Source organism: Camelus dromedarius, chromosome 24 (assembly GCF_036321535.1).
Source record: "Camelus dromedarius isolate mCamDro1 chromosome 24, mCamDro1.pat, whole genome shotgun sequence".
Lineage (NCBI taxonomy): Eukaryota > Metazoa > Chordata > Mammalia > Artiodactyla > Camelidae > Camelus > Camelus dromedarius.
Window position 1 is genome coordinate 18,355,654 of NC_087459.1, and position 22,520 is coordinate 18,378,173.

The 22,520-nt window shown below is 44.6% G+C and overlaps 1 protein-coding gene across 2 annotated transcripts in view; it reads left to right on the top strand.

Annotated features, from left to right (window-relative positions):
- The window catches only part of PRKCB (protein kinase C beta), a 297,608-nt gene that overhangs the window by 127,643 nt on the left and 147,445 nt on the right, over nucleotides 1–22,520 (top strand). For both annotated transcript variants that reach the window (XM_031433035.2, XM_031433036.2), the window contains exon 3: nucleotides 2,714–2,796. In XM_031433035.2, coding sequence (XP_031288895.1) covers nucleotides 2,714–2,796 — 83 coding nt within the window. The remainder of the gene's footprint in view (nucleotides 1–2,713; nucleotides 2,797–22,520) is intronic.

A 22,520-nucleotide genomic window follows, 5' to 3' on the forward strand; every position in this document is an offset into this window, starting at 1 on the left:
TATACTCTTTCTCCCACCCCCATCTCTTATGACTTAAGTTCCCCACCCACCTTGCCCCACTTTTCTTTTTGTTCTTTCTTTCACCACTGTTTATTATGCCTCTTTGATTCATTTTGTTGTTATTTTTTAGGGCGCACATGCTCTATTCTTTTGCGGGAAGTACATTTTCTAAGTCCCAGTATTCTGGAAATGTCTTTATCTTAATACGTTCGCTTGAATGCTAGTTTGGCTGTACATAGAGTTTTTGATTCAAGTGACTTTTCCTAAACCTTCGAGGACGCTGCTCCATTGTGTTCTAGAATTCAGAGTTGCAGATGAGAAATCTGATGTTAAAATTATTTTTGTCCCTTTGTCAGCAATCTTCCCCGCCCCTTCGTCCCGCCCCTGCTGGACACATTACAGTGATCTCAGAATCTTGATGTTCGCACCATCTGTCTTTTTTTCCATTCATATCTATTGACATTTGATAGTTTCTTTCAATTTAATGACTCAAATTCTTCTTAATCTTTAGAGAATTTTATTCTGTTCTCTCTAATTACACCTTCTTTACCATTCCCTCTGTTCTCTCCTGAGCATCCTTTTAGATGGATATTAGAATTTTTGGATCAGTACTATGTGTTTTGTATCATTTCTCTTATCCTTTCTAGCTTTTTTGGTAGAATTCTGGGAAAATCACTCAATTTAGACTTCCAGTTGCTGAGTTCTTCAGCTGTGTGCATTCTGTCATCAGCTCAACCACTGAGTTTCCAGTTTTGGCAATTGTATTTTTTATTTCCTGAACTTTGTTTTTCTTTAACTCTTTGTTTTGTTTCAAAATGAAAGTAAGCTTATTTTTTCCTGATTATATAATTAATATATCCTCTCTGTGAACATATTCCAACCATATAGATGTAAGGTTGTAAGTAAAAATAATCCACAGTCTTACTGCCCAGAGAGAACCATCCTTGGCATTTTTTGGCCAGTTTGCTCAGCATTCACAGACATACAGCCACAGAGGGATCCCACACACCCAATACACATATTGTTTGACACAAATGTCTTTATACAAAGATAATATTACTTATAAATGCAGTAAATATTGAAACTGAAAAGGAGAAAGCAAAGGAGAAAGAAATTGGCCCGTTTGGAACGCTTCCTGGTTCCTAGCCATGAGGGTTTAAAATTTTTTTATTGTGGAAAATATCAAATATACATAAAAGTTGACAAATTAATATAATGAATCCTCCTGTGTTCATCACCTAGTTTCAGTGATGATCAGTCAAAACTAATTTTTTTTCCCATCTATACCCTTCCCCTTTCTATCTCCTTCCTGTCATACTGAATTATTTTGAATTAAATCATTTTATCCATAACAATTACAGGATGCGTCCTTAGAGATAAGGATTCTTTAATGAAAATAATCATAATACCATTATTACATCAAAATTCTTACTCCCTTATACCTATAGCAATAATTTCGTCATATCATCAAAAATTCAGTATATCCATTTTTCTGATTGTCTTACAACTTTTAAAAACTATTAGTTTATTTAAATTAGGATCCAAATAAGATCCACATATTGCATTTAGTTGGTATGTTTCTTAGATATCTTTGAATATGTAAGTTTATCCTCTGCCCTGCTCTTTTCCTCTTGCAGTTTTCTGGTTTTTTCTTTTTTTGAGCAGTTTTCGGCATACGCAAAAATTGATTGCAAAGTACAGCTTCCACATACCACCTCAACCCCTTTTCCTCTTGTAGTTTTGGTGAATTGGTAATTGGCTCAAGATGCCTGAACTAATGCAGGCTTGATTATTTGGGTGCGAGTACTTTGTAGCTGGTGGTGGTCTTCACAGTGCTTCCATCAGCACGCAGGTAGTGCCCTTTTGTGATGACAGCAGCGTTGGTGATGGCTGCCCAGATCTATTATGTCACCGGAGGTAGCCGTGAGGCTTCCTGTTCTGTTTTCATTTACTGAGAATGGCCTTTAGAAAGACTCTGAGCATGATGCCTGTCCTCCAGGACCCCACGGTCCAGAGTTTATAAAGTAGATTTCAACAACAACAGCAAAAAAATCAGTTTTATTTTGTATATAGTCTCTGACTGCCCCTCCTCCCAAGTGATACAATCCCTGAATAGTGGTGTATTTAATGCATGCAAATTCAACATATTTGGTTGCAAACTGCTAAAGTAACAATGTAAACATGCAGCCAGTTTCTTCCGCTCTTTCTCCTTAATTGCCATCACTCCTGGGTGAGATGGAGGTGTGGGTCCATGTTCCTGCTCACTCTGCTTCTGCACACCCTGCACATTATGCACTTCTCTCTGAGTGTGATTCTAGTGTTTCCATGTACGTACTTCTTAAGCAGTATGGACCTAAACACAAGCTGATGACTTCCTGTGGTGCCGATCTAAGAAACAGCATTATGTTCCCAAACCAGCGGAAGATCGTGCAGCTTAAGTGATCTTCAGAGAGCATGTGATTTTGAGTATACGTGCCCTTGAACCTTAGTTAACTTTAGAAATTTAGTAATTTGCCGGTTGTAACATCAGTGTCCCTAAGAGTTTGACTTCAAGAGAGGACACGGTGCAGAAGCTGCAGGCATTGTTTATTTTGGTGTAAAGCCTCTCCTGGCTGTGAAGTCCAGGTTTAATGATCTCTCCCTCTCTTCCCCTCCCTCCCTCCTTTCCCCTTTCCCTCTCCCCTTCCTCCTCCCCTTGTTTCCTCTTTTGCAGTCTGCTGTTTTGTCGTGCACAAGCGGTGCCATGAATTTGTCACTTTCTCCTGCCCAGGCGCTGACAAGGGCCCAGCCTCCGACGTAAGTAACGGGCACTGGCCGCCTCGCTCTGTCCATAGCCAATGCATCCTTTTGGGTAACTGTGAGCACACTGAGACGAAACAGTCAGGATGTTCTCATTCCAAGACATGTTGTGGTCCCTACAGCCTCCGAGATGATTTTCATTTTAATGGAAAAAATAAAGCAAAACATTTTGAGTGGGATGGATGACTGCAAGAAACCAGCTAGTTTTCCTCCTATGATTTTGCAGAATGTCTTCATCTTTATGACGGAGGCGTGAGAGTCGCGGGCAGGGGCTGGATTGCTACGGATGCTGTAAAAACGTAGTTAAGATGGTGCCTTACAATGTGCTTTATAGCCCTTTGGGAGGGGATTCTTGTTACTAGGGCTCAAGAATTAGGAGGAAATGCGTTTACCCTGCTACTGTGGAGCCCGCGGTGCGATTACTGCTGAAGCGACAAGGGGTGCTTCTGGGTAAAACGGGCAAATGTCTTTGTTTGATCATTATGAAGTTATTTTAATATGGATTGGAAAAATGTATCTAGCAGTGGTTTTGCATTTATGGTAGGGATATAAAATTTCCTACCTAAGTGAAGGTATTTAGGTTAAATCAAAGATAAAATGACTCAAGGAAAATAGTAAGTGAACGTCAGTGTGAGTGCTGTTAACTTACGGCAGAAGTCTTGGTACAAGTTTACCCCAAATTTGGGGTAGTTGCCCACCCCAACAGCCATTCCTAGCCCTCCTTCTTTTCTTTCTGGCAGAGAACACCTCTCATGCCAAGCACTGAAGATGCCTCATACTTGCTTTCCCAGGCTCTCTTGTAGCTTGTGAGTGAGCATGGGACCCAATTCTGCTCAGTGGGACCTGCGGGGAAGTCTGGGCAGGGCTCCCAAGAAAGACTTTCCGTTCTAATAAGAGAAGACATTCCTTTCTTTGTTCTGTTGGACATTTTTGTGTAAGGATATAATACACGGAGTTGTGGCAACCCTTTTGGGTCAATGAGAGAGATATGAATGACATCCTGAGCCTGGAAGTGTTGAAAGGACCTGGGTCATTGATGACACCGGTGAGCTGCTGAATCAATTCTGAGTTCTCTTAGGCCCAGGCTGCATATGTGAGACCTGAAGCTTCTCTCAGTGGTGTGGTCTCACTGTTTGGAGTCTTCTTTTCCACGCAGCTGAAACTGTCCTGGATGGACCTTCTACCATGCACACTCTTCCATTGACCCATTCACGAAACTGCATTCCACGTACCCACCGTGCAGCCCTCCACCCACTCCTAGTTCTCTTCTTTTGTTCCTGGTTTAGTTCACCTTCCTGGAAATTTTCCCCATTGGTTTGGTTTCCCACTGGTCCTGTCTGGCTGACCTCAGCCTGCTGGAAGTGGCTGGTGACTTCATTTTGTCACTGCATGTCTTTGACTCTTACTAGCCTTCTGCAAGTGGTCACCTGCCATTTTGCTGCAGATCAGGGGCATTATCTACTGCCTCGACACCATGGATGCTCTAGAGTTTACACTGCGCTTGCTTTGCTTGGAAGCTGTGGTAGTTGGGTTTAAGAACTCCAAGCAACATGGAACAACCAAAGCCCTCACAGGTGTGTTTGCAGGGATGAAGATGGGACCCTTCCCCGTGTTCTCTCAAGTAACACTCCCTGACCCTTTAGCGCAGTTCCTTCTCTCATCCCCAGGAAAGCAGGCAGGGAAGTTTGGGAGGACAGTCTGGTCCATGATGCAGCTCTGAGTGTTCCTGCAGACCAAGGCTTGACACAGAGCAGCCGAGAAGACGGTGTTTCCTATATCCCGCCTGTATTCGTTGACTTTTACTGTTGCCTAAGATAGACACTCGTCTCAAACTGTTTTATGTGAAAAGGGAAATTTTGGTCCCTGAAACGGAAAAGCCCAAGGGTAGGCTGGCTTCAGACAGTGAATCACGGTGCTGAAATGAGGTCCTCAGGAATCTTTTTCTCCATGTCTTAGCACAGCCTTCCTTTGTCTTGGCTTCTGTTTCAAGGAGGTTTTTCTCCTATGGAAGCACGAAGTCTGCAGCTAGTCTCATGTCTTATCAGTGCTGCAATTCCAGTGAGCTAAAGTCTCATTGGACCCTGGGTCACACATAAGCAGAAGGATGGGTATGGTCCTTGGCAGGCCTGATGATGTGTCCGTGTGCCCACCCCATGATTTGAGAATGGAGGTCCCTAAGAGGAAAGCCAGAGAAGCAGTATGGCGTACTGGTTAAAATTGTAGACAGTGGATGGAGCCAGCATTGCTAGGCTCAAATACTTGTGACCATGGGCAAAGTATTTAAACCTCTTTGTGCTTTGGATTCCTCCATTGAAAATGGATAAAATAATACCGTATACCTACCTTATAACCTTGCTACTATTATCCAATGTATACACATCCGTAAAAGCCCACTTAGGACAGTGGGCCATAGCAAGAGCTGTATATAGGCGGAGATGATGATGACAGTGATAATGAGTAACAGTGAATGCATGCTGGGCAGACAGCAAGGACGGCTGTCTACCAGGTAAGTCCGAAGAATGAATAGGCCCTCTGCCTGCCACCTGGCAGTCCTTCCCAGGAGGGTGGAGGCGCCATAAGTCGTATGAGACCCTGCTCCATATGAATGGAGCCGTGCTGCCATTCATTGCCTTGGGTGTGGGGAGAGCAGGCGGTACTCCCTGCAGCCAGCAGGCGTAGAATTTGGCAGCCTACCTGAAATGATTCTATCTCTGGTCCCAGTTCCAAGAAGACCAGTTGGCACTGAGGATGATGAATTAGTCCAGACTTCTGAACTGGCTTGACTCGGTACATTGACCTTTTTCAGTCCATGGTGGGGGACATGATTAAAGATCCAGCTACACCTGCTCGCCAACCTGGCCAGGCTTTCTGAGGCTCACGCAGGGAGGGAGGGGCACCCTCCTCCTGGGTGACCTTGGAGGCGCTGGGGAGCCACAAGGTCATGGAGCAGAAAAGTGCAATATCCATCCATGAAAAAGGAATGTGCTAGCTTTTGTCCTCTACCCTCTGCTTTGCAAGACCAGTCTGAGCCAGGGAATATTCTGGATATCAGTAGAACTTTGTGGAGTTGGCGTTTCTCTAGGCCTACATCATGGCATCCGAGGGAATTTTATGAATCAGGCTCTGCCCCAGTGAACCCACTACTGACCCAACCATTCATTGCCAACAGGAATAAACAATATATATGGGTACCCACCACTGGGAGACCTCAAGACATGTCAGAGTTCCTGGGTGGTACCTCTTTTCATCTCCAGGCAGCCTGTTGGTTCTTGGTCTCATCTGGTTGGGACCCAAATCTCTGGTACTACCATAGGCATTGCATATGGACATTATAGTCACAGAGCACTTAGACTACTGACCACATGCACGGTGTCCCAAGAGATCTTCTCAGAACAGAAAGAGGAGGACTTGACTCCGAGGGCTGAGATTAGGATGAGTTAAGTACGTGCTCTGGGCACAAACATTAAGGGGTTCTCGCCTGTGTCTGTGGATATCTGGTGGCTGGATGATCTAGGATGGCCCATTCACATGACTGGCAGTGAGCTGGTTTTTGGCCTGGGTGACTTGATTCTCCCCCACGTGGCCACTCATTATCCAGCTGGCCAGCCCTGGCTCGTTCACATGGTGGTTTCAGGGTTCGAAGAAGAGCAGGAGAGCAAACCCCAATGCATCAGTGATTTTTCAGTCTGTGCATCGCATTTGATAATGTCCCACTGGGCCAAGGAGTCTCATGGCCAAGCCCAAATTCAAGTGGTAAAGAAACAGATTTCACTCTTCATGGGAGGAGAAGAATCGCTGGTCAAGCTACTACAGATCCTGTTGACCCAAGGGGCCACTGTGGAACAAAGCCCCCGGAGACCATCACACCTGACTTCGTGAAAGGCCCGCAGGTCTCAGTGTGGGTCAGAGAGTCATAGATGGCCTCGTTACGGGAGCACGTCCCACGTCGTCCATGTGTTCCCTGCCCCAGGCCCCAGGCCCCTTCCAGCTAAAAATGGGAAGTTGAGCAATTTATGGATCACGCCCAAAGTCAGTGGTCCACAGACGTGTGGACTCTGAAGTCAGTCATACCTGAGTTCAGGACCTGACTCTGCCTCTTACTTACGAAGTGACCTTAGGTGTGGCATTTCCCTGCTTTGTGACTTGGTTTCCGTATCCATAAACTGGGATGTTGGTACCAACTGCATATGTTTGTTGTAATGATTTTTTTTTAATGTACTGCATTTCTTATTTATTTATTTTTTTAGGGGGAGGTAATTAGATTTATTTGCTTATTTATTTTTGGAGGAGGTAATGGGGATTGAACCCAGGACCTTGTGTATGCTAAGCATGTGCTCTACCACTTGAGCTATACCCTCTCCCTTGTAATAATTTTAAAAAAGATCCTTAAAATGAAAAACTAGAACAAGAACAAAAGGATTAACGGTAAATGGACGAAGGAGCCATTGCACAAAGTTGCTCAGCGTGGCACCATCATATCGTAAGCCCTTGTGCAGGTGGCTGAGGGCGTTTCGACTGCTCCACCTATCTCCCTAACTGTGGATGTGCTGATAATTCTCTCCATTTCTCCACCCAGACCATATCCTTCTGAAGTAATTACTGTTTGCATTCCCAGTACTTTACACAAAACCTCAAATTCCGGGGTGCAGTGCTGAGAAAAGAACCTAGACTTTGGAGCCAGAAAACCTTGGTGTCAGATTCCTGCGCTGACGTTGACTGCTCCATTGATCTTGGGAAAATAATTTTAGTTCTGTGACCCTTAGTTTATATCTTTAACATGGGGAAAATAATACGTAAATCATAGTTTTTTCGGTGAGTATTCCCTGAGAGACTGCCTGAATCACCTCCAGAAGAGTGTCTGGCACAAAGAAGGCACTCAGTAAATGGCTTCTAAATTATTATTAATCCCTGGAGGAGTCTTTCCTACTCAAGAAAAGATGGAGGTTACACTCTGACCTGCCAAGGAATAACGTTATTGTAACAGCGAACTTTATTGAGCAGAGGCGCTGTGCCAGGCAGAACAAAAGTACAAAAGGACTCTTAGCTGGTTTGTCTAAAGATACTTTCTTCAACATTTTATGGCTTTAGAAATAATTTCTTATCATTTATGGCGAAGGTACAGAATAAAACTCATTGTTATGCACTGTGTCTTTCTTGATTCCATCGCTAAATCAGGTCAGCGAAAGATCACAGGCACTCATGTTGAGTGTATCCTTTTGTGTTTCTTAACCAAGTCTTGTTTTATGAAGAAATATATTAAAAGTGATAAATCATGTGTTAAATGTTGAAGATTTAATAAAAGGGAAGTAAAAGGAAATTTGAAAAAGAATATGTTACATTTCTATAGTAGAAAGAATATGCATAGAAATGCCAATGGGTTTAAAATCTGGTTGAAGTGGGTGATTTTCTAGGGAATTTAAAATGGGCAATTTTGTCTCAGGAAGAAACTGAAAATCAGAACAGGCAAATAACCAAGAGAGAAATGAGAACATTGCCCAAGGAGCTTGCCTTTTCCCAAAGCTCCAGAATAATAGGCTTCATGGGTAAATTATCTTAAACTTTAGAAGAGTGAAGGATTTCTGTTCATTTTATTTTACTTTATTTTTTTTCTATTTTCGTAATAAGGAACCTGTTGTTTTAAAATATCTTTGTCTTTTTTGAGATGCTTTACTTTTTCATTGAAGTACAGTTGATGTACAATATTATGTAAGTTATAGGGGTACAATATAGTGGTTCACAATTTTTAAAGGTTATACTCCATTTATAGTTATTATAAAATATTGGTTATATTCCCTGTATTGTATAATGTATCCTTGTAGCTTATTTTATACCCAGTCTGTTTATTTTAAATCCTCAAGTTATAGAGGAAAAAAAACCTTGACAATTTTTTTGAAGTTGAAAGTGAGATAAATCCAACTCAAATTAGCAATAGGAAAAGAGATTGGCTCAAGAGAAGGACATTGAGAATGGATTAAAAGCTTCAGGGACAAGGGCTTCAGACAATGGAACTGAGGAATTAGTCCTTGTAAAAGCCAATACTTTCTCATTATCCACTGTTATCAGTTAACTTTGCTGGGTAACAAACCATCCCAAAGTTTTGTGACTTAAAACAACAGTCATTTATTATTTCTCATGATTCTGTGGGCTGTTTGGGTCATTCTTTTGATCCGGGTCTATTCAGCTGGTCTCTGCTGGGCTCTCTCATGTGGTTGATCAGTGAGTGGCTTGGCTGGTACTGGATCACCTAGGACGGCAACTGATACCTGGCAGCCTATTGGCTGGGGTGCTTCATTCCTCCTCCATGTGGTCTCTTTTCCTCCATTAGGCTAGTTTAGGCTCATCTACACACCAGTCTCAGGGTTCCAAGCACAGCAAGAGAGGGAAATCCCCCAAACCTGGGTGTTTTTCAAGCTTTTATTTGTGTTGCAGTGGTTATGGCCAAGGCTAGATTCAGGGGTGGAGGAATATACTTCAGCTCTGGATGGGAGGGGCTGCAAAGTTACACTGCAGGGGTGCATACAGGAATGGCGGGGACTACATGGCCACTCTGCAGTCTACCCTGCTCACCCTCATCTGCTGTTCCAGCTTTCTTGTTTACCCTTCCAGATCTTGTCTGCTTCCTCCCTCAGAGACTGACCTATAAGGACTGCATCAGTGGGGGTTCCCTTACCCTCTGACTTCTGGTTGGGCTCAAGGGGAGGGACTAATAGAAGACAGGAGGGTGAAAGGAGAGTGAGCCTGGGGTCTTTATCGTCGAGTCATCTTGGCTCTACACTTTGAAGGTCACTGCTCCTCCAAAAACAGTCCCTTGTACACAGTTCTCTCCTTTTGGGTTCCAAGAGCTACTCTCCTTCCTTGTCCCTTTGCTCTTTCTGGCTCCCAGTTACTGCATTATCCTTCATGGTTTCCCAACACCATGCCCACACCTTTGTAAACAGTCCTTTTATGAAACCTGCCTTAAACTCTCTTAATTTCAATATGCCATTTGTTTCCTGGCAAAGACTATCAGACTGGATAAATGTACAATTCTAGGCAACGTATAAGAGAAATTTAAACATGGATTAAAAGTAAAAGAGGCAAAGATATACCCCTAAAACACACATGAATATAAACATGGTCTTAGTAATAATATCAAAAGAAGTAGAACTCAAAGCAAAAGGCAGAAACAGGAGGAAGAGGTGGAAAGTGCATTCTCATATATGACTGGTGAGTGTGTAAATTAGCACAGTTTTTCTCAAGAGAAAATTACCAATATGGGAGATTGGCCAAGATGTCCCTGAGCTCACTTCCTCTCACGAGCACACCAAAATCACATCTACCCGCAGAACAGCCATCAATGGAAAAATTGGAGCCTACCAGAAAATTACCAATATGTGTCAAAAGGCTTAATGACCTTTTTGACCTAACAATGACTAAACTTAATCTTTTTTGACCTAAAAATTTCAATTCTAGGAACTTTTGCTAGGTAATTATTCAAGGGTACATGTATATATTTAGCTAAAGTGATATTCATTGCATCTGTATTTATACTAGCAAAAATTTGGAAACAACCTAAATAGCTGCTGATTGGAGTTTCTGTAAGTAAAACATTCCAGTATGATGGGATGCTGTGCAGTGATTAAAATGTCATAGTGTCTGGGGTGATGGAAATGCTCTATGTCTTGACTGGGTTGGTGCGAGAGACAGGTGCACACATTTTTCAAAACCCATGAAAGTGTATGCTTGAAATTGGTACATTATTGTATGTCAATGATGCTTCAGTAAAAAGTCCCAGTGATTAAAGTGTTACCGACATGGGCGTATATAGTCATTATATACTGCCAAATGAAAAACGCAGACGACACAGCATATGTATGGTATATATCAAAAAATACACAAATATACAGGCAGGTAAACACAAAAGGCCACATTAGCTAAACATGTTTTGGTGGCCATGTGTCAGTTCTGCTCAGTGTCTGATTCCAGCCTGTCGCCTGCAGAACTCTGAGAAAGACTTCAGGAATTTCTTTTGGGGGGTGGGTAATTAAGTTTATTCATTTATTTATTTAGTGGAGGTACTGGGGATTGAACCCAGGACCTTGTACATGCTAAGCATGCGCTCTACCACTGAGCTGTATCCTCCCCTGCTGAGTTTGGGAATTTCTGTAACTGGTTTCTACAGTCTTGTTTTTGATGTCCCTTCACCTCCAGATGGACTCAGCCTTCCCACTGAATTTGGTTAAAATCAAACCTGAGTGAAGTCTTGGGTATAACTGTAAGCAATTATAGTTGCTTCCAGACGTGGTTACTCTTAAGATCTTCCATCAGCTTAGTGCCCCAAATGAGACTTTTCAGGTGCTCCTGGTAAGATTCTGGCCCTTGATGAGCCAATTCAGGTTTGGCGCCAGAGGAGGGAAGTCCTCACTCTGTCTGTCCCAGGCCCCACCCATTTCCTGCCTCAGCACTGGGGGCAGTAGGACATAACTGTCTTCAGAGAAAGGGCCCACCTCCTCTTACATCACATTGTCTGGTCTCCTTGGCTCAGATAAAGCAACACAGCAGTCGACTGCACTCTTCTCAAAGCCTGGGGGGGTTCAGTCTTATGTAACTCCACGTGGGGACACCCCACAGTTTAGTTCTGATGATGCTCCAAGACCGTCTGGTTCCTTCCAGGAGGTGAAGCCACAGTTAGGGTTGAACATCCCTCTTGGCATCATGGTAAGACCTCATCATCACCTGGACCAAAAACTCATCTGTATCTCTCAAGGATAAATAATATCAGGGCCGATTCGGTCTAAACAGTACAATCTCCCTCTTTCTCTCTCATGTATTTATTAACTGTCTAAATCTGGAAATGCACCAGGACTATTATTTATTGCCTAACACTGCGATCTATGACTTCCGCATTCACAACAAAAGTGCTCAGTAATCAGGGGTGTGTGTTACCAAATGGCAAAAGGACGCCTCACAGGGGAGCTGGATGCTCTCCAAGGGTTGGCCTGTCTAGCTCAAAATCTAGGCTGTCATGAAATGTCCAAAAGCTGTTGTATAGATTTTTTGGCATGTCTTCAAAGGACAGAATCAGGACTGAGGACCGTCTGTGTGGACTAAGGAAGAACAGCCCAACTGGCTGCTGGATAAGGGTTTAACTCCCCATCCCAGTAGAGCAAAGACCAATTGTCATGGGTGCTGTAGAGGGCTATCTGGGGTAGACGTGGGCTTCTTCCCCATTGGTGCTTCTTACTAGTTAGTGTTGTTTGGTTGTGTGCAATTGAGTTTGCTTGTTTTAAAGGAATTTATTGGAGCGGGTATAACATGCTTTAGAGAATTGGAAGAAGTCTTCCTGAACAACCAGACCACTTCTATCTGATTTTGGTTCTTGTGTTGCTTTGGCCCTAAATTCAAATTCCAGAAAGAGACACATTATTTGGTGAAGCTTAAGTTACCTAACCAGTCCCTTGGTTGGGGCTTTTAGGTGTTCCGTCCAAGACAGTGAGAAGGGGTGGCTCTTCAAGGGAGAATTGGGGCAGAGATGTTTGTAGATCAAAACAACGCACCTCCACTACCATTTCTAAATGCTGCTTTGCAGAATACGGTCAGGTCAAATGCTGAAGGGTTATTCTGGTAGCTTGCTAAGAAGACCTTACCTGAAAGAATACAGACAGGGGTCTGGGGATCTGTATTTTAAAGTCCTTCAGGTAATTCTGCTGGTTAGCCAAGTTCGGAAACATAAGACTGTATCATTTAGTGATTCTGAAACCAGAATGAAGGGGTTTGAATCCCAGGTTTGCCACTAACTAGCTGAATAATCTTGGACTAGTTACCTAACCTCTCTGCCTCAGTTTCTTCATCTGAAAGAAGAGGATAAAATGGTACCCTCCTCCTGGGGTTCAGATGGGGATTCAGTGAATTAATCCATGTTAAAGGCTGCTTGCCATGGAGGTGCTAATTAATACTGTTACCACCAATGGTCCTTTCACGTCTTAGAGTGTGAGTTTCAGAAGTCCAGCCTCATTTTTTGGCATAGCCGGCATCCCTCTTGCTTGCCACAAAATGGAAATATAGAGGCACTTCCCATGGGCTGGTTGGGGGAAAAGTCTAATAAAAAATGATGGCCATGTGATAAAACGTGGTTCTTCTGACCTTGAAGTGAATTCCACCTCTTTCTCCTGCTCCCGTTTACCACGTGTCAGTGATGGCATCTGCAATGCAGAACCCGCATGTAAAGGTCAGAATGAATTGCTTCTCAGCAGCCCTTTGTCCCTCCCTGTCACAAAGACACAGAGCTTCACACTGTGGAGGAAGAAGCAAATCCGTAGTGTGCAGTGTCTGGAGAACGGAAACCAACCGTTTCTCCTGCACACAAAGAGGAGAGGAGCTGGGACGAAATGAGGCGGGATGTCCTATCTTATGAATTATTTTGGCTTCTCCTGTATAGCAGGTGGGACCAGCCTCAGAGCCTAATAAAGGCAATTTCCCAGAAGGTCTCAGCCTGTGGAGGCTGCAGACTTGGGGGAAATAGAGAAACCAAAGACCAACGACTCTGGAGAGAGGCAGCCTGGAGGGATGTGAAAGGCTTAGTCCTGAAGTCAGAAGGGCCCCGCACACCTCCAGGCGTCTGGGAGTCCATGACTTCCAAGTATTTTACTTAAATAATAATATCTGAAAGCCAGGACTCATAGATATAATTCTGTTTTAAGCACTTTGCATATAGTATCTCTTTATTCTTTTTTTTTTTTAACTGTCACTTTAAAAAATTTGCTTTCTTTTTACTGGAGTATAGTCAGTTACAATGTGTCAATTTCTGGTGTATAGCATGTTTCTGTCATATATACATATATTTGTTTTCATATCCGTTTTCATTATAGGTTACTATAAGATATTGAATATAGTTCGCCATGCTATACAGTAGGAACTTGTTTGTCCATTTTATACATGATAGTTATATCTGCAAATCTCGAACTCCTAATTTATCCCTTCCCACCCCCTTTACCTCCTGGTAACCGTAAGTTTATTCTCTACGTCTGTGAGTGTCTCTCTTTATTCCTCACTACACTCCATGAGGTCGGTACTGTCGTTATCAGTCTCATTTTACAGATAAGGAAACTGAAGCTCTCAGAGGGTGAGGGACCTGCCCAGGGTCCAGTGACTAGTGAGTGGTAGAGCCAGGATTCACACCCAGGCAGTCTGGTCCGGGGCTGTGTTCTTACCCGGCCCCCTACCCCCTTCCTGATTTCAACCCTGTTCACCTGGAAAATCTAACTGAAGCAGACAACCCTTTTCTCCCAGAACCGCCTGCCCAGATCTGCATCCCCAGAGGCTGCCTGACCCCATGGCCTTGGCTCCACAGGGTCCAGATACATGTGGACGTCTGCCCCCAGTTGGACCAGTCAGCCTTCCCTTTCTAGGAATTTAGAATTTGGATTCAGAGCTGCTGCTTTCAGTCTGGGCTGGTCACATGGTTTTTGAAAACTGTTTATCGTATATGAAAAGTGTCCATCTTGACGAATTCTCACATGGCGAATATGTCTCTGTAACCAGAAGCCCAGAAGCCCTCCTGTGCTCCCTTGTAATCCCTACACCTCCAGCTCCTTCCATCAAGGTAACCACTACCCAGATCAACAGCTCCTTGCTTGCTGTTTTTTCATTGAACTGTTTATTTTTATTTTATTTTATTCTTTTTTTTTTTTTTTTGGTGGAAAGAGTACTTAACATGAGATCTACCTTCTTCATACACTTTAAAGTGTATAATGCAGTACTGTTGTGTAGACACAATGTCGTACAGATCTCTAGAGCTCATTCATCTGCTTAATTGAAACTGTATGCCCATTGATTTGTAACTCCCCACTTATCCCTCTCTCCAGCTTCCAGCACCCACCATTCCACTCTTTGCTTCTGTGAATTTGACTATTTTAGATCCCTTGTATGAATGGAATTATGCAGCATTTGTCTTTCTGTGTCTGGTTTATTTCACTTGACATAATGTCCTCAGAGTTCATCCACACTGTCCGCTGCAAAATGTCCTTCTTTTTAAAGCCTGAACAGTATTCCATTGTATGTAGAGGCCACATTGTCTTTATCCATTCATCTGTCGGTGGGCATTTAGATCGTTTCCTTACTGTTGTGAATAATGCCGAAGTGAACATACAAGTGCTAAAATCTCTGTAAGATCCTGATTTTCAGTTATTTTGGATAAATACCCAAGATTCTGGATAAATACTGAAATTTGATTATGCTGGATAAATACCCAATTATTTTGGATCAATATGGAAGCAGGGTAGTTGGATCATAAAGTTAGTTCTATTTTTCATTTTTTGAGGAACCTCCAAATGGGCTGAAGGACTTGAATAGGCATTTCGCTAAAGAAGCCATACAAGGGGCCAACAGGTATATGAAGAGACGCTCAGTGCTCATCAGAAAATGCAAATCAAACCCACAGTGAGACCTCACACTTGTCAGGCTGGCTATTACCAAAACAGACTCCAAAGACAACAAATGTTGGTGAGGACGTGGATCAGTGGGAACCCTTGCTCACTCTTTGTGGGAATGCAGACTGGTGCAGCCACTTTAGAAGAGTGCCTGCTGTTGAACTCTACGCAAATGAAATTATTCAGGAGATCCTCTCGTGTTTGACTGCTTTCCTGGATGTTCTGTTTGTGGCCACGTGACTTTGAAAGAATGCGTGATGTCCACTGATCAGGATGTCCAACTTCAAAGGCAGCTGCGGCCAGGCTGGGAAGTAAATGAGTCAAGTGTGTGATCGCAGGGAGTGTCCTTCTTGGGGCTATGTGCCTTATCTGACGGGGGCAGTCATTATTCAGCTCCATTAAAAAAAAAAAAATTCCTGATCTTTAAAGGACCCAGGTCGAGATTTCCCAATTCTTCAAGTGAACTCTGAATCTCCCAAATTAAATGCTGACAGATCATTCGAGAATTACATGTGTGGTATATTTAAAACATTTTTGGACTGAGTTTATTCTGTGGACCACCAGTTAACAACCTCTATAGGTAGGTAGGACCTGTCAATGGAAGGTCCTCTCCCCTCAACCTCTCAGTGAAGGGAGAAGGGACAATGTAGATTCTGTCAAATCATTCTTCTTTGGGGCATATGGAGGGGACAACAGTCCAAGGCAGAGAGCTTCCAAAGTGTGCAGGGGACCCTTCTCCTTGGCCGTTTGGCTGGGACACACACGCTCTCTGACCCTGGCACAACCTTGGTTAGGTAGGCAGCTGCTGCAACGCCCCCTGCTGTGCTTAGCGTTCTGTGTCCTGTGGGACCTGCAGAGGGGTCTGGCAGCCAGTCGCTTCTCTTCAAGTCCTCAGAAGAGGGGATCATTCATCATTCCACGTGTTTCTCAAGTGCCCGCTGCTGCCAGTGAATGCACAAGACCTGCAAGGACTCAACTTGGCTTCCTGTGTCTGCTCGGTTACCCCTCCACCCCCATCAGACCTTGCCATTCTTAATTCTTTTAAATTTGGAGAACCAGGCCATGCTGCCCTCCCATCAATTCAAGTCTCACCTTTTCTGTATATTGAAAAACATTTAAAGAGCTTTTGGCCTTTACTTGGCACCTTTCCCTGATTTTCTGGGCTGAAATAGATTCTCCTATTTTTAAACAGTTCCTTCTGGTACTTTCAGTGGTAGTCTGGAGGTGCAGGCAGAATGAAATGTTCAGGCTTGGGTCCTATTTGTTGATCAAGGCTATGGACTCTGGAGTCTGCCTGCCTGGGTTCAGATCTTGGCTCTGCTCTTTACAAGCTGTGTGACTTTGTAAAAGTCATTTAACCTCTCTGTGCCCCAGTTTCTTCATTTTCAAGATGAGGATGAGAATATGCCTACTTTGTAGGGATGTTGTATTAAATAAGTTAGTTTATATGCAAAGGGCTTGAAACGGTGCCTTGCATGTCATATAAGTGTTTGCTTGACTCAGAATCTTTCACCTGTTTTTGCCTTCAAACTCATCCCTTAGGTCTTGGCTCTGCTCCTTTTTTAAAAAATATATTTTAATTGAAGTATAGTCAGCTTACAATATTGTGTCAATTTCTGATGTACAGCACAGTGCTTCAGTCATCAGTCATATATGAGCATACGTATATTCATTTTCATTTTCTTTTTCACCATAAGTTACTACAAGATGTTGAATATAGTTCCCTGTGCTCTACAGTATAAACTTGTTGTTTACCTATTTTATATATGTTAGTATCTGCAAAGCTTGAACTCCCAGTTTATCCCTTCCCATCCCCTCCCCTCCGGTAACCACGTTTGTTTTCTATGTCTATGAGTCTGTTTCTGTTTTGTAAATAAGTTCATTTGTCTTTTTTTTTTTTTTTAATATTTCACATATGAGTGATAGCATATGGTATTTTTCTTCCTCTTTCTCGCTTACTTCACTTAGAATGACATTCTCCAGGTCCATCCATGTTGCTGCAAATGACACTATTTTATTATTTTTTATGGCTGAGTAGTATTCCATTGTATAAATATACCACAGCTTCTTTATCCAGTCATCTGTTGATGGGCATTTAGGTTGTTTCCATGTCTTGGCTATTGTAAATAGTGCTGCTATAAACATTGGGGTGCATGGATCTTTTTGGATTAAGGTCCCCTCTGGATATATGCCCAGAAGTAGGATTGCTGGATCATATGGTAAGTCTATTTTCAGTCTTTGAGGAATCTCCATATTGTTTTCCATAATGGCTGCACCAAACTACATTCCCACTGGCTCTGCTCCTTAATTCTGCATCTCAGCCCTTCCTTGGGCAACTTTGTCTCTTTGAGCCTCTTTACGTAAACCCTTAACTGTGAATCTCCAAAATTCACCTGAGCACTGATCAATTCTTCGGGCCTTCTTCTGTGTTCCCGGACTTTCCCCACCCTCATATTCTCTCCATTGCCAACTGCTTTTGTTAATAATGATAACATTTACAAGCATATCGTGGAGACACGGCCGGTTGGGTTCCAGACCACAGCAATCATCGAATATTAGACACATTTTTTGATTTCCCACTGAATATAAAAGTTATGTTTGCACTTGACTGTAGTTTGCTAAGTAGGCAATAGCATTATGTCTAAAAAGGCCATGTACATCCCTTCGTTTAAAAATACTTTACTGCGGAAAAATGCTACCTATCATGTGAACCTTCAATGAGTCACAATCTTTTTGCTGGTGGAGGATTTGAAAGATTGCGGGAATTACCAAATGTGACACAGAGACAGGAAGTGAGAAGATGTTGAAAAAATGGCACTGGTAGACTTACTGGATGCAGGGTTGCCACAAACCTTGAATTTCTAAGAAGCTCAGTCTCTTCAAAGTGCAAACGACGTGTGCCTGTGTTAGCGCCTCTCAGATGCCAGGTTCTGTTCTAAGCGCTCTGCGGACACTGATTCATTGAGTCCTCACCCCATGAGAAAGATGCTTCTTTTACACCCATTTTACACCCATTTTATAGAGGAGGAAACAGGCAGAGAAGTCATCTGACTTGTCAGGTCACATGATGAGTAAGCAGATTTGAACTAGGGTTTGTATCATTATTATTATTTTTGGTGGGGGGAGGTAATTATGTTTTATTATTTATTTTTAGAGGAGGTGCTGGGGAATGAACTGAACTAGGATTTGAACTTGGCCTTTCCCTACCACAATATTCTGCCACCCACTTCTCCCCGAGTCCACAGACCCTGGACCAGTAGCCTCTTGTCCTGGTTCCCTGGTTCCTCTCTGTCTCATCAGCCTGTCGTTTCCCTCTTGCTGTGGAGTCATCTTTCCAAAACCAGATGTGATCTTGTCATTGTCCTTGAGGAAAACACGGCAGTGGCTTCCCGCTGTTTTTGAGACAATGTTGATTCTCTGATGTAGCTGATAAGCAGGGCCACCCTGCACCCTCCTCTGTCAACCCACAAACAGACCCGGTTATTCTGCTGCTCTGTAGCCCCGAAGGACTCGTGCCCCCTGCCATTCCCGCTATTCTCGCGAGAGTCCCCTTTGGAAGATAAGTGATCTGGTCGCCCTACTCGTGAGGCCCCGCATGCTATGGCGCCATTCGTCCCTCCAGCCTCTTCCTGACCCCTCCCTGCTCACCCCCTGAGCTTCCTTCTTTCAGTCTCTTGTCCTCCCCAGAAGCTCTGCCACCACTGGGCATTTGCACTTGCTCTTCCTTCTGCCAGCTACTCCTGTCTCTTTTGCCCCTTGAGTTCAGTGAGTCTCAGTCTGGGTTGCTTATCTGAATCATTTGTGGAGCTTTATACTAGAATCCTGGTGCCTGGGCCCATGGCAGACAAATGAAGTCAGATCTCTATTGATTTAAAGGCTCCCAGCTGAGTTTACTGTGCATCGAGATTTAAGAACCCTGGTTGACTTACTCATCCTCTAGGCCACAGCTCACCTCCTCAGGGAAGCCCTCCCTGATGTCCCTGACCAGGTCAAAGCCTCACATACCTCTTCTTGCTGTCACACATCACAGAGGTCACTTGACATTTATTTACATGGTGCCAAAGAGCCTAGATTCTGGGTCCAAGTTACTAGCTAAGTGACCTTGACCAAGTTGCTTAACTTCTCTGTGCCTTGGTTTTCTCCCCTGTAGAATGGGGATAATAAACCTATTGCATGTAATCAGTGAAGGTCAAATGAGTGAACTCTGTGTAAAGCTCTTAGAACAGTGCCTGTATATATTAGTTGTTACTATAATAATAATACCTATTATTATTAGCCTGCATTGGAATCTAAAAGTCCCTGAAGGTGATGGGGTCAGTGTCCCCACCTTGGATGGAGCATGGCACATAAGTGCTCTTCCGTTTGTTTGCTGAGCAGAGTGGCGTCCCAGGGATGTTCTTGGTGACGGGGTGACAGGTCAGCATGCACAGGACTCGTCTTCCTCAGTCGGGGTCCTTGTCTCTGTGGACCTAATGGTTTAGGATCCTTGTTTCGAGTGCTCAGAGTTAGGGTCATTAGGATTGGAACCTGCGTGGGCTTGTGGCATCCAGGGTCCCAGGTGCTGCTGGCGGCCTGGCCGGCACTCCCTTCAGCAGTGCCCTGCATGTCCTTGTACATCAGGGCGCTCTCTGCTCTTCTGAGAGGCAGGCTTGGGTGTGCAGAGGGCTTCTGTGGCAGAGGGAGCTGTCAGGAAGCTGGACACGGTGCTCTGTGTCCAGAAATCAAGCTGACAGCGTCTCTGCAAGTTGAGTCACCCCCGTGACCTGGTCCTGCGTCTGGGCGACTCACACACAGCAGGAAGAGAGGGGTGCTCCTCCCTCTGTTGGCTGATGGCCCTGTTGGGGGAGGAGGGGTGGCGAGGGGAGAGGATGGGTGTGCATGTTTTGTGGCTGATGGAGGATTTATTTATAACGCAAGGGTGTCATCTGTTGCAGTGTGTCTGCTCCCTGAAAAGCTACAGTACACTCTGAGCAGTGAGTTCTCAGGGTGGCGTCCACAGGAAGAGGCGGGGCAGTGCCCTGTAAGCAGCCTAGGGGGATGACAGAAGGTGTCAGAACTCAAAGGGCCCCTGGGGAATACCCAGCTTAACCCTTTTGTTTTCTGAAGGGGGAACTGAGATCAGAGCATGGAGATGACCTGCCCAAGGACATTGATGGAGTTTTTATTTTAAGCTAATATTAGTTAAGTGCATACTCCCTGCCAGTCACTGTGCTCAGCGCGATATAATCACAATTTCACGAACCCTCACAAACCTAGAAAGCAGAAGCATTTATTTAAGCGTTCTATTCCACACACACTTACAGAGTGTTTGCTGAGTGCCAGGCACCGTGCTGAGATCTTTACAAAGATTAACTCGTTAAATTCGCATAATCCTGTGAGGGTTTAGTGCTGTTATTACTGTTCCCACTTTAACAATAAGGAGATGGAAACACAAAGAGGTTAGGAGACCTGCCCAACGTTGCACAGGAAGTTGTTGAGTTTGGGATTCAGCCTCGGCAACCTGGTCTTACAGTGCTGACTAACCTGCTGTAGCTTCTCCCCATTTTACAGGTGAGAAAATCAAGGCTCATATAGCTTCGGGAACTTGCTCAAGGCTGCATGGCTGCGAAGTAACAGAAGCTGGCACTGAATTTGGACCATCTGCCTTTAGAGTCTGACTCGGGAGCTCTCTGCTCAGTTTCCCTCAGCAGGGCTGGGGTTCCACAGCTGAGGGGTTCGAGCCGAGGACCGAGAATGGGGGCCGAGGCAGAGCTTGGAGCCAGGCAGTGGGGTGGCGTCGGCTGGGTCTACCTCGGTTGAAGCAGGATGCTATGCAGCTGAATATAGTTTTCCCCCGGGGGCACAGAGCCCCAGCCAGGTGCCCGCGAGGTCCAGGGTACGCCCTTCATCCTTCGGATCTTAGCTCAAGCTTCACTTCCTCAGGGAAGCCTCCCAGACCTCTCTGACAGTGGAATCCCTCACTGCAAACTCCAGGCACTGCGAGCTGTTCCCCCACAGCAGTCACAAGTGTACGTTTTTTTTTTGCTTTTTTTTACTGTCTCCTCCCAGCTAGGCTGGGAGCCCAAGAGGGCAGACCTCATGTCTGATGTCGCTCTTCCAGCACCAGACACATGCAAGGCACTCAACAATATTTGCTGAATAAGCAGATAAATCAATGAATTGCTGATTGCCTTTATGGAGGGAACTGGTGCCAGAAATCAAAGCTAAAGTTCAAGAGGTGGGGACAGAAATGGGGTTTATTAGGAAAAGTTACAACTGGGAAGACATGGGGATGCCCTATTACTAGTGATGTTAGCTGGTATTTATTGAGTGGCTCCTTTGTGTTGGCAACTGTTAAAGGCTTTAAGGAATTCACTCCGTATAACAATCCCAGGAAATAAATATCATTATTGTCCCTAATTTACAGACAAGGAAACAAGTGCAGAGAGTTTAAGCAGCATGGCCAAGAGACACAGCTAGTGAGTGGTGGAGCCACTTTGATCCAGGCAGCCCGACTTGGAGCCTCACCTGTTAGACACCTGACTAACCCTCTTCTTCGTGGTGAGCTGCACCCTGTCCCGGGGTTGAGGGTCGCCTGACCAGGTCCAGGCGGCACCTGCTGGAAGAGATGTGGCTTCTCATCCCCTGCCAACTCAGGCACCAAATCAGAGCTGAACCTGCAGGTCCAATGCCTGATGCCTTGAAGTCACTTAGAGTTGGGGCTGCCTTGTCCACGCTGGCAGCCTTCCAGGAGAAGGAAGACAGGTGCTGCCTGCCTGGGGGTGGGTCTGCACGTCTTCCCGAGGCTCAGAGAAGGGACGCACTGCTGTTCCATGTGGTCTCCCTCGGTCATCCTCCCTCAGGCGGTTGGTTATTCTCACTGGAGTTGCGATCTGGCAGGAGTTACAACCTCAGGTGCCTGCAGGGACTAGCCAGTCGCAAGTGGGCTGGATGGGGACAGTTAGGACTTGCAGAGTGTACCCACCACCCGAAGTGGGTGGCCAGGGTCAGCTCTAGCCCAGGGCTGACGTCAGGAGAGCTGGCTCAGTGTCACAGTTCCAAACTCGTCAGTGTTCTATATCAATCTGAGGGATACACCGCCCCCTGAAAGTCGGGGCTCCCCACTGCTTGTGAGTCTCACCCGGAGGCCTGGAAATAAATACTTCTCTGCAGGAGATTTGCATGTATGCCCTGGAGGATGGCATAACCAGGCTACAAACCGCTGGCTGAGCTAATGAATTGAGATCACTGGTTGAAATAACATACAAATCCTGGAAAGGAGAAGACTAGCTTAACTTGAGACTGGCAACTAAGAAGAGTTTAGAGGGGAAAAAA